The 15,039-nt window shown below is 29.8% G+C and overlaps 3 protein-coding genes across 3 annotated transcripts; all 3 read right to left on the reverse strand.

Moving 5' to 3' along the window:
* Positions 1 to 4,337: 4,337 nt before the first annotated feature.
* On the reverse strand, positions 4,338 to 6,112 carry LOC114180767 (sugar transport protein 10-like). The gene is made up of 3 exons (XM_028067059.1): positions 5,654 to 6,112; positions 4,916 to 5,539; positions 4,338 to 4,793 (listed from the first exon to the last, which is right to left on the reverse strand). Exons 1-3 carry the CDS (start codon positions 6,110 to 6,112, stop codon positions 4,338 to 4,340), a joined length of 1,539 nt encoding a protein of 512 aa, XP_027922860.1.
* A 2,097-nt stretch (positions 6,113 to 8,209) lies between these two features.
* On the reverse strand, positions 8,210 to 9,984 carry LOC114180768 (sugar transport protein 10-like). The gene is made up of 3 exons (XM_028067060.1): positions 9,526 to 9,984; positions 8,788 to 9,411; positions 8,210 to 8,665 (listed from the first exon to the last, which is right to left on the reverse strand). Exons 1-3 carry the CDS (start codon positions 9,982 to 9,984, stop codon positions 8,210 to 8,212), a joined length of 1,539 nt encoding a protein of 512 aa, XP_027922861.1.
* A 2,097-nt stretch (positions 9,985 to 12,081) lies between these two features.
* Positions 12,082 to 13,856, reverse strand: LOC114180769 (sugar transport protein 10-like). Its single transcript, XM_028067061.1, has 3 exons — positions 13,398 to 13,856; positions 12,660 to 13,283; positions 12,082 to 12,537 (listed from the first exon to the last, which is right to left on the reverse strand). Exons 1-3 carry the CDS (start codon positions 13,854 to 13,856, stop codon positions 12,082 to 12,084), a joined length of 1,539 nt encoding a protein of 512 aa, XP_027922862.1.
* Between the last annotated feature and the right edge of the window lie 1,183 nt (positions 13,857 to 15,039).

The raw sequence follows: 15,039 nt of genomic DNA on the forward strand, positions 1-15,039 counted from the left end.
CAATCCCTGTATTTGTTATTTTGTCTCAAATTGATTCCAATTTTTTAAAATTGAATCAATTTCATTACTATATCAAATTTAATTTTTATATAAATTTTACAATGGTATTTTTATTATAATTAATATTTTTAACAAAACTAAGTTTATTTAAATGTATATTTTGCATTGAATTTTATTTAAATCTTGTTTTAAATATTTATATATCTATAATTTAAAGATAAATGTTAAAGTTGCTTTAAAAATAAAAGCTTTATAAATTTAAATATAAAATTTTAAAACTATTTTATAACAATTTAAAATAAATATATTTACTTAAAATTTTACAATTCAATTTATAAAGTTGTTATTTTTAAAGCAACTCTAACATTTGTCTATAAATTATTGATATATAAATATTTGAAACAATATTTAAATAAAGTTCAATGCAAAATATACATTTAAATAAACTTAATTTTGTTAAAAATATCAATTATAATAAAAATGCATTGTAAAATTTATATAAAAATTAAATTTGATATAGGGATGAAATTGATTTAATTTTAAAAAAATTGGAACCAAATTGAGAGAAATAACAAATACAGTATTAAGACTTTTCACATTCAATGGTAACACGTGGTACTGTCATGTCACGTCACTGTCTCAGCCACGTGATACAATGTTAGATTAACATAAAAAAATTTAAAAAAAATTTAAAAAAATTTAAAACATAAAAAAAAACACGCGTTGACACGTGACACATAGTTAACCCCGTTAACATGCCATCATAAATAATTCATTCCATTTTACACATGTTTTAAATTTTGGTTTAATTACTCTTTTGGTCCCTATTTTGTCTTAAAGTATTAAATTGGTCTTCTAGTTTTTTTAAGTTTCAATTTGATTTCCATTTTTGAAAAAAATTGATGCAATGTGGTCCTTTTCGTTAAATTTCTTTAAATTTCTTGAATCAATGATTTTTCATCAAAATTGAAGTTGTTAATCATGATGATTTGCTTTATTGATATAATTAACATAATTATAGTGCCAATTTTGATTAAAAAAAATATTGATTAGCTTCAAGAAATTTAACAAAAAGAACCAAATTACATCAATTTTTTTAAAAATCGGGACAAATTGAAACTTAAAAAAAAAAGGACTAAATTTCACATTTTTGGACAAAAAGAGTGATCAAAAGAGTAATTAAACCTAAAATTTTAGTAACATATTTATTATTATTTGTTTCTTCTATTATATTCTTAGTAAAATAAAATTATTAAAAGAGTATTTTTTTTAATTATTGTCATGTTTCTTGTTATATGTTTTTTTTTCTTCGAAACATTCATACACGGTATTACTTTAATGGTGATAAATTTAAAGATAAAAACCTTGAATTTCTTTTTATTTTTTATTTTACTTAATTATATTTTAAATAATATTTTTGGCAATTTCTTTAATTATACTTAAGAATTCATATTTTTTTTATTATGATAAATGTAAAATCCAATTCTTTTAAACACACACAGCACCCCCTCTAAACCAGTCCCTTTATCTTCTTCATCTCAATCTTCTTTTCTCCAATTCTTATTCAAACTTCAACCTTTTCTTGATGAGAGACTAATTTTAGAAGCATTGAGGAGTCATAAAGTCATTTATTTTATCCATGGATCAAAATCTTGGTTAGGGTAAGTTGTGTTCATCTCAGTTGTAAGGGGAAAAAAACCATATTGTTTTCTATTTTTCTCCAATATGTCGGTGTGCATGGGATTGTTGTCATTCCTATGAGTTTCTTAAGTTGTGGTGAACACATCCATGTCTTTGGATCACTGTTCTAATTATTTTGTTTTTCCCTTGCTTTTAGGTTGAAAGAAGGGTCCCAAAGAGTAAAATATGTCTTTGAAGCTTTTAACAAGTGTAAATCAATATATTGAGGTAAGGGAAGCTAGATTTTTTTTTTTTTAAGATTTCGAAATAAATTGTTTATCTTGGTCTTTGATTGCGTCTTGATGTGTTGGATTGATGAGTGCACTAAATTGGAGTGGTTTGTGTTTTTTTGTTTTGTTTGGATTTTTGATTTTGCATGCTGAGAGTAGGTGAAGATATGCTATTCTAGCTTAAGCGAGAGCAGTTTCGCCTAAGCGAGAAAAATCTAACTTTAGCGAGAATAACATAATTTCACTTTGCTCTTTGTTCGAGTTATTGCTCAAGCAAGAATTTCTAGCTTGAGCGAGAGCTCCTATCGCTTAAAGAAAGAATTTCTAGCTCAAGCGAGAATGTTGCAGAACTCTTAATTCCTTATTTTTAATCTGTGATTTACTGTGTTAATTTTAAAAGTATTAAGTATGAAGCTATGCATGAATGATGTAATATTCTTGAGACTTGACTTGATGTGTTTAACATGGGATATGCGTTATTCTGAGATAATGTGAAATATGTGAGAGTTTCATGGAGAAATTTTTTTGGTGGTAATATAGTGCATGTAATGATTTATGGATTAAAGTAAGGTTACATTTTGACACTCTAATCATTTAGACTTACATAGAGTAGAATAATTCATGTGGTGAGAGTAACAGGTGGACCCAGTTCTAGTCTAAGGCAGGATAATGACCTTAGATGATCATGGATTAATCTTGTATGTGGTAGGGTGAAACCCATTGGTAATGACTCTGCAAAGTAGTAGATGTCACCACAAATGCAAGTTTCTAGTGAATTTGATTTTATTACATGTATCCGGACAATTGAGTTAGCAGGTCTACTATGTTTGCTAATACATGTTGATTGTGTTGTTTAAAGTGGCTTGATTTTTTATTTTCTCATTTAGCTCACTCTTATCCATGTGTTTTTATTTTCTTGTTTGTTCTTGTATGTGATGTTTTATTTAATAATTTTATTAAATTGGACCTTACAATAAAAATTATTTTTTATATAATATTTTTATTTTAAATTCAAGAAATGAGTTGAATTTATTGTGTTATAATTTTTTAGTGATAAATTTGTTTAATATTTGGTATTTCGAATCAAGGAAATCATTAAAAAACTCACAATCATTGTCCTGACAAGATTTTTTTGAATAACTTATACATGCATTTACAATAATATATAAAAGAATAATAAATAATAAATTATGGAATTATTTTATTGAAACAATATTATATTTTTTGGGTTCTTTTCATGCGTATATACTTAACAAGTTTTAGCATAAGTTTAAATTTAAATAATATGTATAATTTGTTAAGTTTTCTTTATTTAGAAAGAATTTCATTAAACATATATAAATAAACATAATTAAATAAGCAATTGTGATCGAAAAAATATATACACAAATAATAGATAAGTAAAAGTTTCGAAATTTCAAGTATTTAACGAGAGTTCTGAATTTCTTGATAGTTTACAAAAATCTTAATTTATGAATGTTGCTTTTTAAATATTTTAAAAATAAAAAAGAAATCAGTAATTGAGACTTGAGAAAAGTTAAAGCAATACCTTTTAAATGATAAATTTTATTTAACATTCTTTTTTAAATGAGATATTTCAATTAACATATTTGAAGGAATAGAAAAAAAAAAATCCAACAAAACAAATTTTCACATTTGACTTAAATAATAATGTATTTTTCGTGAAAGGACTCCTTACTTTTAATTATAATTATTACAATATTTTTTTTACTAACTTTTTTTTTCTTTTAATAACGTCATCAACAAATACCTTATTAATTATCCTACAGTATAAAATTATTGACCGTAAGATTTCATATTCGTCTTAATCATCCTATAGAAAAGATTATTACTTGAAAGAACTAAATCATCAACCGATCATCAATAACTTATTTGATGATTTAAGAAAAATAACTAAAAGTGATTGTAAAATAATACTCACTTCCCCTTACATTCAAAGCCCTTATCCATTCATTAACTCATTCGTTGGCAAAACTTCTTTTCTTCTATAATTCTTTTACCTTTGTTGTAGCTACTTGTTGTTGATATTATTTTTCCAAGTTAAGGTATCTCTATATACACAGATCACACGTCTTTGTGAAACAATAACTTCTCATGAATATAATACTCATACCACATCTCATCGTCAAACATAAGATGTCATAGATATACATAGAATTTTTTGACTTGTTAATTATTTAAATAATTTAACATTAAAATTACACTTCAAACAAAATCTAGAATGCAAACAACATTATAAAATATTATTATAAATATATAATAAATAATATTTTGACGGATTTCGTACAAATTTGGAACGAATATATTTGTTACAAACCGTAGGAATTAAATAATTACAACGAGCTGTTTGAAAAATGATAGAAATTTGGTTGGTACGAGCAAATGAAGTACTTGATGAATCTAATTTCAAACTGTAGTTATATGAGGATGCCCACCAATGGCTATATCATCTGGAATATATTTTCCCCAAAACCAATGTGATTTCCAAACTCTATTCATCTCTTCAATCCGAACATTTCTTGTCTCGGGCAGGAGCAAGGCAACAAAAACGGTCATGATAAGCACAAATCCAGCAAAGAAGAAGAAAAGACCAAACTTCAAGTGACAAAGCATGGTTAGGAAAACTTGTGCAATGACAAAGGTAAATAACATATTTACAGCAACATTGGTGCCTTGGCCTGCAGACCGAACCTCAAGGGAGCATATTTCACTAGGAACCAACCATCCCAGTGGACCCCAAGACCATGCATATGCTGCAACATATGCACATATAAAGAATAAGAGAAGACTGGCTTCTCCATTGGTAAAATAGCCTTCACCGCTCACTCCAAACTTTAGAGCAATCATGATTCCGACAGCAAGCTACACATATTATGAACTTCAAATTAGTTGTTCATGCCAGCAAATGGCTTTAGTGATAAAAGTGTTATTTTTTAAATATTAAAATAACAAACATTGTTTATCGATTAAGTTAAGGTTTTTACCTGACAAATAAGCATTTGAATGCCGCCTTCGAGGAACAATATCCTTCTTCCAAACTTGTCCACAGAGAAAATGGAAACAAAAGTGGCAACCACATTAACACCTCCAGTGATAACTGAAGACATAAGGGAAGTGTCATTACCAAAGCCTAAAGTTTTAAAGAGGACAGGTGCATAAAACATGATGACATTGATGCCAGTGAATTGTTGGAAAAATGGAATCAGAGAGCAAAATGTGAGTTGAGGTCTGTATTTGGGTTTTGTAATGTTCTTCCATGGATGTTCAACATCTTTGGCTGCTTTAGTTGCATTAACGAGGTCTTGGAACTCCTCGTCAACATTATCCATGCCACGAATCTTTTGCAACATTTTCTTAGCTTCTTCTTCTTTACCTCTTTCGAGTAAGGAGTTAGGAGTGTCACCTAAGAAAAGAGATCCTACACATAACATGATTGCAGGAACTGCACCAACACCTAAAGAAATTCTCCAACCATATTCTAGTTTGCCGGTGCCATAATTAATAAGGTTTGCAACCAAGATGCCAATTGTGATCATCATTTGAAATCCCATGTTAAGTGCACCTCTTATCGATGTTGGAGCCATTTCAGACAAATACACAGGTACAGACTATTGGAAATAATAATAACAAAAAGGAAAAAGTTAAAAACAATTTAATCATGAAAATTTATCCATATTCAAATAACCAAATTTGAAAGCATTGACAACGATGCAAAGCCTCACCTGATTACAATATCCAACACCAAAACCAAGTAATAATCGACCTACGATGAGCATTTCAATGTTGATGGCAAAACCATTCAACAATGCACCAACAAGGAAGAATAAACCACCTGCAAACATTGAGGCCTTGCGTCCCATCATTCTTGTGGTGGTGGAAGCAAAGAAAGAAGCTACTAAGGCAGCAAGATATAAAGAAGAGGTGAACAAAGTAAGGAGTTCGTTGTCAAATTTGCAATATTGACTTTCATGGTCAGATTCATCTTTCATTTTTTCATAAACACTCGGAAAGAACTTTATTAAGAATGGTTCCATGGAAGTTACTCCTCCCGTGATTCCAAGATCATAACCAAAGAGTAGACCACCCATGGCTGCTACAAAACACGAGACCAACACGAATGTTGTGACCTTACTTTCATATTGTCTTCCGTTTTCTACCGCAGCAAAAGCTCCACCTGCCATATTTAAAAGATTATATTTTGAGTGGATCTCTTTCTTTGTCTTAAACTTTCTTTCTTTTCCTACATATGAGATTTTAAGTAGGAACTTGTTTTATAATCGAAAGTATGCTAATAATAACATCTAACGGATAAGGATGAGTTACAAAAATTAAATAACCTCTCTAACAACATTATATGTTTTTAAGTTTTTAATTATCTATCATGTTATTAATATCCTAATTAGTGTGTATTGTTTTTCCAGTTAGACCTAATATGTTATTTTAAGGACTTCATAAGAACTAGTTAGTCCAAATTTACAGAATCATTATTTTATAAACAAAGGTTAATTTGGTAGTTAATGATGATAGTCATCTGTTTATAATTCAAGAATATCAATTAATAATCAATTTATGTGTTCATATATTGATATTGTGTTGATAAGTATTTACAAATGAAATTAACAACATTTTAATATGATAAAGTAAAGTGCTTTTATTTTAAATAATTTTATGCTAGAGTTTATTATTCTTCATTATAAGTCTGGCATTGAAGTGAGATTTTGAATAATTGATAGAAAAAAAAATGTATGAATAATTTATTTAAAAAACAAATGAGTAGTTTTTTTATTTATTTGTTTGTATCCTTTATAAAATGAAAACTCGATCTTCTAAACTTGAATTCATCTTCACCAATAAGACTGTTCAAAACACACACATCGCGAAAATATATATGATCTAAATTTGAATAAATTAGTTCACTATACAATATGCATGAAATTCAACCAACATTAATTTTTATTTTTAAAATACAACAAACTCAACATACAATACCATTGTTATTTTTGCTATTATTTTAATCTATACTTTTTCTCTTCACTAAACTATGACTTCAAACAGAAAAAAATTGTTTGCTGTGTTCAGATTCAATAAGACAAATATTCTTTTGTATGAACATGCCAATATTCTCATTGACATTTTATGTATTTAAATGTATTTTTCCTTTTATTGACTTCCAATAAGTTAGAAGAAGGACATTCTCATTGTTAGAAATTCCAATTTGTAAATTAAAGTCCAGAAATTCCCCTTCTTTTACTTGAGTTGAAAAGGGAGCCGTCCTTCAACGAAAACAAAAATAAAATATCAAATATTGCACGTGTTTCATCTATTAATTTTACGGTGGCGGCAACCAACCAAAACAATGTATTGTTTCTTCTTTTATTTGTCAAACATAACACAATTTTAGCGCATAACTACCCTAATTTAGAGATATCAAAATGGAATTGGATTTCAAGATAAACTTATAATTTATAACCTAGTAATTTGCTCAAATCAAATATCACAATTATAATTTCACACCAATTTCAATTCTGACTTGTTGGGTCGTTGAAAATAATACATCTTGGAAAGTTCCACATCACCTGGGATATGCAATAGAGTGGGTGATAATGGCTATATAATGAACTCTAAGTTCATGGTTTTAGATGACCCAAGTCATTTAAGCTTGTATTTGACGTTTCTTATACATTTGTAGTGGAGTACAAGAAAATTATGATTTATAACTTAGTTATTTGCTCGACTCAGATATCATAATTATAATTTCACACCAATTTCAATCCTGACTAATATTAAAAACTATTTACATAAGAGGTAAATGATATTTAAACACTAGAAGTGATTGTAAAATTATAGTCACTTCTCGTGAAATTTAAAGCCATTACCCGTCAATTAACTCGTTCGTTGGCTAAACTTACTTCTTTTATTCTTGTCGTAGCAACTTGTGATTGGTATTTCTTTTCCTAGGTAAAGGTATCTCTCAATACTGACATCTCTCTTTGTCAAACAATAACTTGTCATGGATATACATAGAATCTTTTGACTTGTTAATTATTTAAATAATTTAACATTAAAATTACACTTCAAACAAAATCTAGCAAAATGCAAACAACATTATAAAATATTATTATAAATATATAATAAACAATATTTTGACGGATTTCGTACAAATTTGGAACGAATATATTTGTTACAAACCGTAGGAATTAAATAATTACAACGAGCTGTTTGAAAAATGATAGAAATTTGGTTGGTACGAGCAAATGAAGTACTTGATGAATCTAATTTCAAACTGTAGTTATATGAGGATGCCCACCAATGGCTATATCATCTGGAATATATTTTCCCCAAAACCAATGTGATTTCCAAACTCTATTCATCTCTTCAATCCGAACATTTCTTGTCTCGGGCAGGAGCAAGACAACAAAAACGGTCATGATAAGCACAAATCCAGCAAAGAAGAAGAAAAGACCAAACTTCAAGTGACAAAGCATGGTTAGGAAAACTTGAGCAATGACAAAGGTAAATAACATATTTACAGCAACATTGGTGCCTTGGCCTGCAGACCGAACCTCAAGGGAGCATATTTCACTAGGAACCAACCATCCCAGTGGACCCCAAGACCATGCATATGCTGCAACATATGCACATATAAAGAATAAGAGAAGACTGGCTTCTCCATTGGTAAAATAGCCTTCACCGCTCACTCCAAACTTTAGAGCAATCATGATTCCGACAGCAAGCTACACATATTATGAACTTCAAATTAGTTGTTCATGCCAGCAAATGGCTTTAGTGATAAAAGTGTTATTTTTTAAATATTAAAATAACAAACATTGTTTATCGATTAAGTTAAGGTTTTTACCTGACAAATAAGCATTTGAATGCCGCCTTCGAGGAACAATATCCTTCTTCCAAACTTGTCCACAGAGAAAATGGAAACAAAAGTGGCAACCACATTAACACCTCCAGTGATAACTGAAGACATAAGGGAAGTGTCATTACCAAAGCCTAAAGTTTTAAAGAGGACAGGTGCATAAAACATGATGACATTGATGCCAGTGAATTGTTGGAAAAATGGAATCAGAGAGCAAAATGTGAGTTGAGGTCTGTATTTGGGTTTTGTAATGTTCTTCCATGGATGTTCAACATCTTTGGCTGCTTTAGTTGCATTAACGAGGTCTTGGAACTCCTCGTCAACATTATCCATGCCACGAATCTTTTGCAACATTTTCTTAGCTTCTTCTTCTTTACCTCTTTCGAGTAAGGAGTTAGGAGTGTCACCTAAGAAAAGAGATCCTACACATAACATGATTGCAGGAACTGCACCAACACCTAAAGAAATTCTCCAACCATATTCTAGTTTGCCGGTGCCATAATTAATAAGGTTTGCAACCAAGATGCCAATTGTGATCATCATTTGAAATCCCATGTTAAGTGCACCTCTTATCGATGTTGGAGCCATTTCAGACAAATACACAGGTACAGACTATTGGAAATAATAATAACAAAAAGGAAAAAGTTAAAAACAATTTAATCATGAAAATTTATCCATATTCAAATAACCAAATTTGAAAGCATTGACAACGATGCAAAGCCTCACCTGATTACAATATCCAACACCAAAACCAAGTAATAATCGACCTACGATGAGCATTTCAATGTTGATGGCAAAACCATTCAACAATGCACCAACAAGGAAGAATAAACCACCTGCAAACATTGAGGCCTTGCGTCCCATCATTCTTGTGGTGGTGGAAGCAAAGAAAGAAGCTACTAAGGCAGCAAGATATAAAGAAGAGGTGAACAAAGTAAGGAGTTCGTTGTCAAATTTGCAATATTGACTTTCATGGTCAGATTCATCTTTCATTTTTTCATAAACACTCGGAAAGAACTTTATTAAGAATGGTTCCATGGAAGTTACTCCTCCCGTGATTCCAAGATCATAACCAAAGAGTAGACCACCCATGGCTGCTACAAAACACGAGACCAACACGAATGTTGTGACCTTACTTTCATATTGTCTTCTGTTTTCTACCGCAGCAAAAGCTCCACCTGCCATATTTAAAAGATTATATTTTGAGTGGATCTCTTTCTTTGTCTTAAACTTTCTTTCTTTTCCTACATATGAGATTTTAAGTAGGAACTTGTTTTATAATCGAAAGTATGCTAATAATAACATCTAACGGATAAGGATGAGTTACAAAAATTAAATAACCTCTCTAACAACATTATATGTTTTTAAGTTTTTAATTATCTATCATGTTATTAATATCCTAATTAGTGTGTATTGTTTTTCCAGTTAGACCTAATATGTTATTTTAAGGACTTCATAAGAACTAGTTAGTCCAAATTTACAGAATCATTATTTTATAAACAAAGGTTAATTTGGTAGTTAATGATGATAGTCATCTGTTTATAATTCAAGAATATCAATTAATAATCAATTTATGTGTTCATATATTGATATTGTGTTGATAAGTATTTACAAATGAAATTAACAACATTTTAATATGATAAAGTAAAGTGCTTTTATTTTAAATAATTTTATGCTAGAGTTTATTATTCTTCATTATAAGTCTGGCATTGAAGTGAGATTTTGAATAATTGATAGAAAAAAAAATGTATGAATAATTTATTTAAAAAACAAATGAGTAGTTTTTTTATTTATTTGTTTGTATCCTTTATAAAATGAAAACTCGATCTTCTAAACTTGAATTCATCTTCACCAATAAGACTGTTCAAAACACACACATCGCGAAAATATATATGATCTAAATTTGAATAAATTAGTTCACTATACAATATGCATGAAATTCAACCAACATTAATTTTTATTTTTAAAATACAACAAACTCAACATACAATACCATTGTTATTTTTGCTATTATTTTAATCTATACTTTTTCTCTTCACTAAACTATGACTTCAAACAGAAAAAAATTGTTTGCTGTGTTCAGATTCAATAAGACAAATATTCTTTTGTATGAACATGCCAATATTCTCATTGACATTTTATGTATTTAAATGTATTTTTCCTTTTATTGACTTCCAATAAGTTAGAAGAAGGACATTCTCATTGTTAGAAATTCCAATTTGTAAATTAAAGTCCAGAAATTCCCCTTCTTTTACTTGAGTTGAAAAGGGAGCCGTCCTTCAACGAAAACAAAAATAAAATATCAAATATTGCACGTGTTTCATCTATTAATTTTACGGTGGCGGCAACCAACCAAAACAATGTATTGTTTCTTCTTTTATTTGTCAAACATAACACAATTTTAGCGCATAACTACCCTAATTTAGAGATATCAAAATGGAATTGGATTTCAAGATAAACTTATAATTTATAACCTAGTAATTTGCTCAAATCAAATATCACAATTATAATTTCACACCAATTTCAATTCTGACTTGTTGGGTCGTTGAAAATAATACATCTTGGAAAGTTCCACATCACCTGGGATATGCAATAGAGTGGGTGATAATGGCTATATAATGAACTCTAAGTTCATGGTTTTAGATGACCCAAGTCATTTAAGCTTGTATTTGACGTTTCTTATACATTTGTAGTGGAGTACAAGAAAATTATGATTTATAACTTAGTTATTTGCTCGACTCAGATATCATAATTATAATTTCACACCAATTTCAATCCTGACTAATATTAAAAACTATTTACATAAGAGGTAAATGATATTTAAACACTAGAAGTGATTGTAAAATTATAGTCACTTCTCGTGAAATTTAAAGCCATTACCCGTCAATTAACTCGTTCGTTGGCTAAACTTACTTCTTTTATTCTTGTCGTAGCAACTTGTGATTGGTATTTCTTTTCCTAGGTAAAGGTATCTCTCAATACTGACATCTCTCTTTGTCAAACAATAACTTGTCATGGATATACATAGAATCTTTTGACTTGTTAATTATTTAAATAATTTAACATTAAAATTACACTTCAAACAAAATCTAGCAAAATGCAAACAACATTATAAAATATTATTATAAATATATAATAAACAATATTTTGACGGATTTCGTACAAATTTGGAACGAATATATTTGTTACAAACCGTAGGAATTAAATAATTACAACGAGCTGTTTGAAAAATGATAGAAATTTGGTTGGTACGAGCAAATGAAGTACTTGATGAATCTAATTTCAAACTGTAGTTATATGAGGATGCCCACCAATGGCTATATCATCTGGAATATATTTTCCCCAAAACCAATGTGATTTCCAAACTCTATTCATCTCTTCAATCCGAACATTTCTTGTCTCGGGCAGGAGCAAGACAACAAAAACGGTCATGATAAGCACAAATCCAGCAAAGAAGAAGAAAAGACCAAACTTCAAGTGACAAAGCATGGTTAGGAAAACTTGAGCAATGACAAAGGTAAATAACATATTTACAGCAACATTGGTGCCTTGGCCTGCAGACCGAACCTCAAGGGAGCATATTTCACTAGGAACCAACCATCCCAGTGGACCCCAAGACCATGCATATGCTGCAACATATGCACATATAAAGAATAAGAGAAGACTGGCTTCTCCATTGGTAAAATAGCCTTCACCGCTCACTCCAAACTTTAGAGCAATCATGATTCCGACAGCAAGCTACACATATTATGAACTTCAAATTAGTTGTTCATGCCAGCAAATGGCTTTAGTGATAAAAGTGTTATTTTTTAAATATTAAAATAACAAACATTGTTTATCGATTAAGTTAAGGTTTTTACCTGACAAATAAGCATTTGAATGCCGCCTTCGAGGAACAATATCCTTCTTCCAAACTTGTCCACAGAGAAAATGGAAACAAAAGTGGCAACCACATTAACACCTCCAGTGATAACTGAAGACATAAGGGAAGTGTCATTACCAAAGCCTAAAGTTTTAAAGAGGACAGGTGCATAAAACATGATGACATTGATGCCAGTGAATTGTTGGAAAAATGGAATCAGAGAGCAAAATGTGAGTTGAGGTCTGTATTTGGGTTTTGTAATGTTCTTCCATGGATGTTCAACATCTTTGGCTGCTTTAGTTGCATTAACGAGGTCTTGGAACTCCTCGTCAACATTATCCATGCCACGAATCTTTTGCAACATTTTCTTAGCTTCTTCTTCTTTACCTCTTTCGAGTAAGGAGTTAGGAGTGTCACCTAAGAAAAGAGATCCTACACATAACATGATTGCAGGAACTGCACCAACACCTAAAGAAATTCTCCAACCATATTCTAGTTTGCCGGTGCCATAATTAATAAGGTTTGCAACCAAGATGCCAATTGTGATCATCATTTGAAATCCCATGTTAAGTGCACCTCTTATCGATGTTGGAGCCATTTCAGACAAATACACAGGTACAGACTATTGGAAATAATAATAACAAAAAGGAAAAAGTTAAAAACAATTTAATCATGAAAATTTATCCATATTCAAATAACCAAATTTGAAAGCATTGACAACGATGCAAAGCCTCACCTGATTACAATATCCAACACCAAAACCAAGTAATAATCGACCTACGATGAGCATTTCAATGTTGATGGCAAAACCATTCAACAATGCACCAACAAGGAAGAATAAACCACCTGCAAACATTGAGGCCTTGCGTCCCATCATTCTTGTGGTGGTGGAAGCAAAGAAAGAAGCTACTAAGGCAGCAAGATATAAAGAAGAGGTGAACAAAGTAAGGAGTTCGTTGTCAAATTTGCAATATTGACTTTCATGGTCAGATTCATCTTTCATTTTTTCATAAACACTCGGAAAGAACTTTATTAAGAATGGTTCCATGGAAGTTACTCCTCCCGTGATTCCAAGATCATAACCAAAGAGTAGACCACCCATGGCTGCTACAAAACACGAGACCAACACGAATGTTGTGACCTTACTTTCATATTGTCTTCTGTTTTCTACCGCAGCAAAAGCTCCACCTGCCATATTTAAAAGATTATATTTTGAGTGGATCTCTTTCTTTGTCTTAAACTTTCTTTCTTTTCCTACATATGAGATTTTAAGTAGGAACTTGTTTTATAATCGAAAGTATGCTAATAATAACATCTAACGGATAAGGATGAGTTACAAAAATTAAATAACCTCTCTAACAACATTATATGTTTTTAAGTTTTTAATTATCTATCATGTTATTAATATCCTAATTAGTGTGTATTGTTTTTCCAGTTAGACCTAATATGTTATTTTAAGGACTTCATAAGAACTAGTTAGTCCAAATTTACAGAATCATTATTTTATAAACAAAGGTTAATTTGGTAGTTAATGATGATAGTCATCTGTTTATAATTCAAGAATATCAATTAATAATCAATTTATGTGTTCATATATTGATATTGTGTTGATAAGTATTTACAAATGAAATTAACAACATTTTAATATGATAAAGTAAAGTGCTTTTATTTTAAATAATTTTATGCTAGAGTTTATTATTCTTCATTATAAGTCTGGCATTGAAGTGAGATTTTGAATAATTGATAGAAAAAAAAATGTATGAATAATTTATTTAAAAAACAAATGAGTAGTTTTTTTATTTATTTGTTTGTATCCTTTATAAAATGAAAACTCGATCTTCTAAACTTGAATTCATCTTCACCAATAAGACTGTTCAAAACACACACATCGCGAAAATATATATGATCTAAATTTGAATAAATTAGTTCACTATACAATATGCATGAAATTCAACCAACATTAATTTTTATTTTTAAAATACAACAAACTCAACATACAATACCATTGTTATTTTTGCTATTATTTTAATCTATACTTTTTCTCTTCACTAAACTATGACTTCAAACAGAAAAAAATTGTTTGCTGTGTTCAGATTCAATAAGACAAATATTCTTTTGTATGAACATGCCAATATTCTCATTGACATTTTATGTATTTAAATGTATTTTTCCTTTTATTGACTTCCAATAAGTTAGAAGAAGGACATTCTCATTGTTAGAAATTCCAATTTGTAAATTAAAGTCCAGAAATTCCCCTTCTTTTACTTGAGTTGAAAAGGGAGCCGTCCTTCAACGAAAACAAAAATAAAATATCAAATATTGCACGTGTTTCATCTATTAATTTTACGGTGGCGGCAACCAACCAAAACAATGTATTG

The sequence above is a fragment of the Vigna unguiculata genome, chromosome 4 (assembly GCF_004118075.2).
Source record: "Vigna unguiculata cultivar IT97K-499-35 chromosome 4, ASM411807v1, whole genome shotgun sequence".
Taxonomy (NCBI): domain Eukaryota; kingdom Viridiplantae; phylum Streptophyta; class Magnoliopsida; order Fabales; family Fabaceae; genus Vigna; species Vigna unguiculata.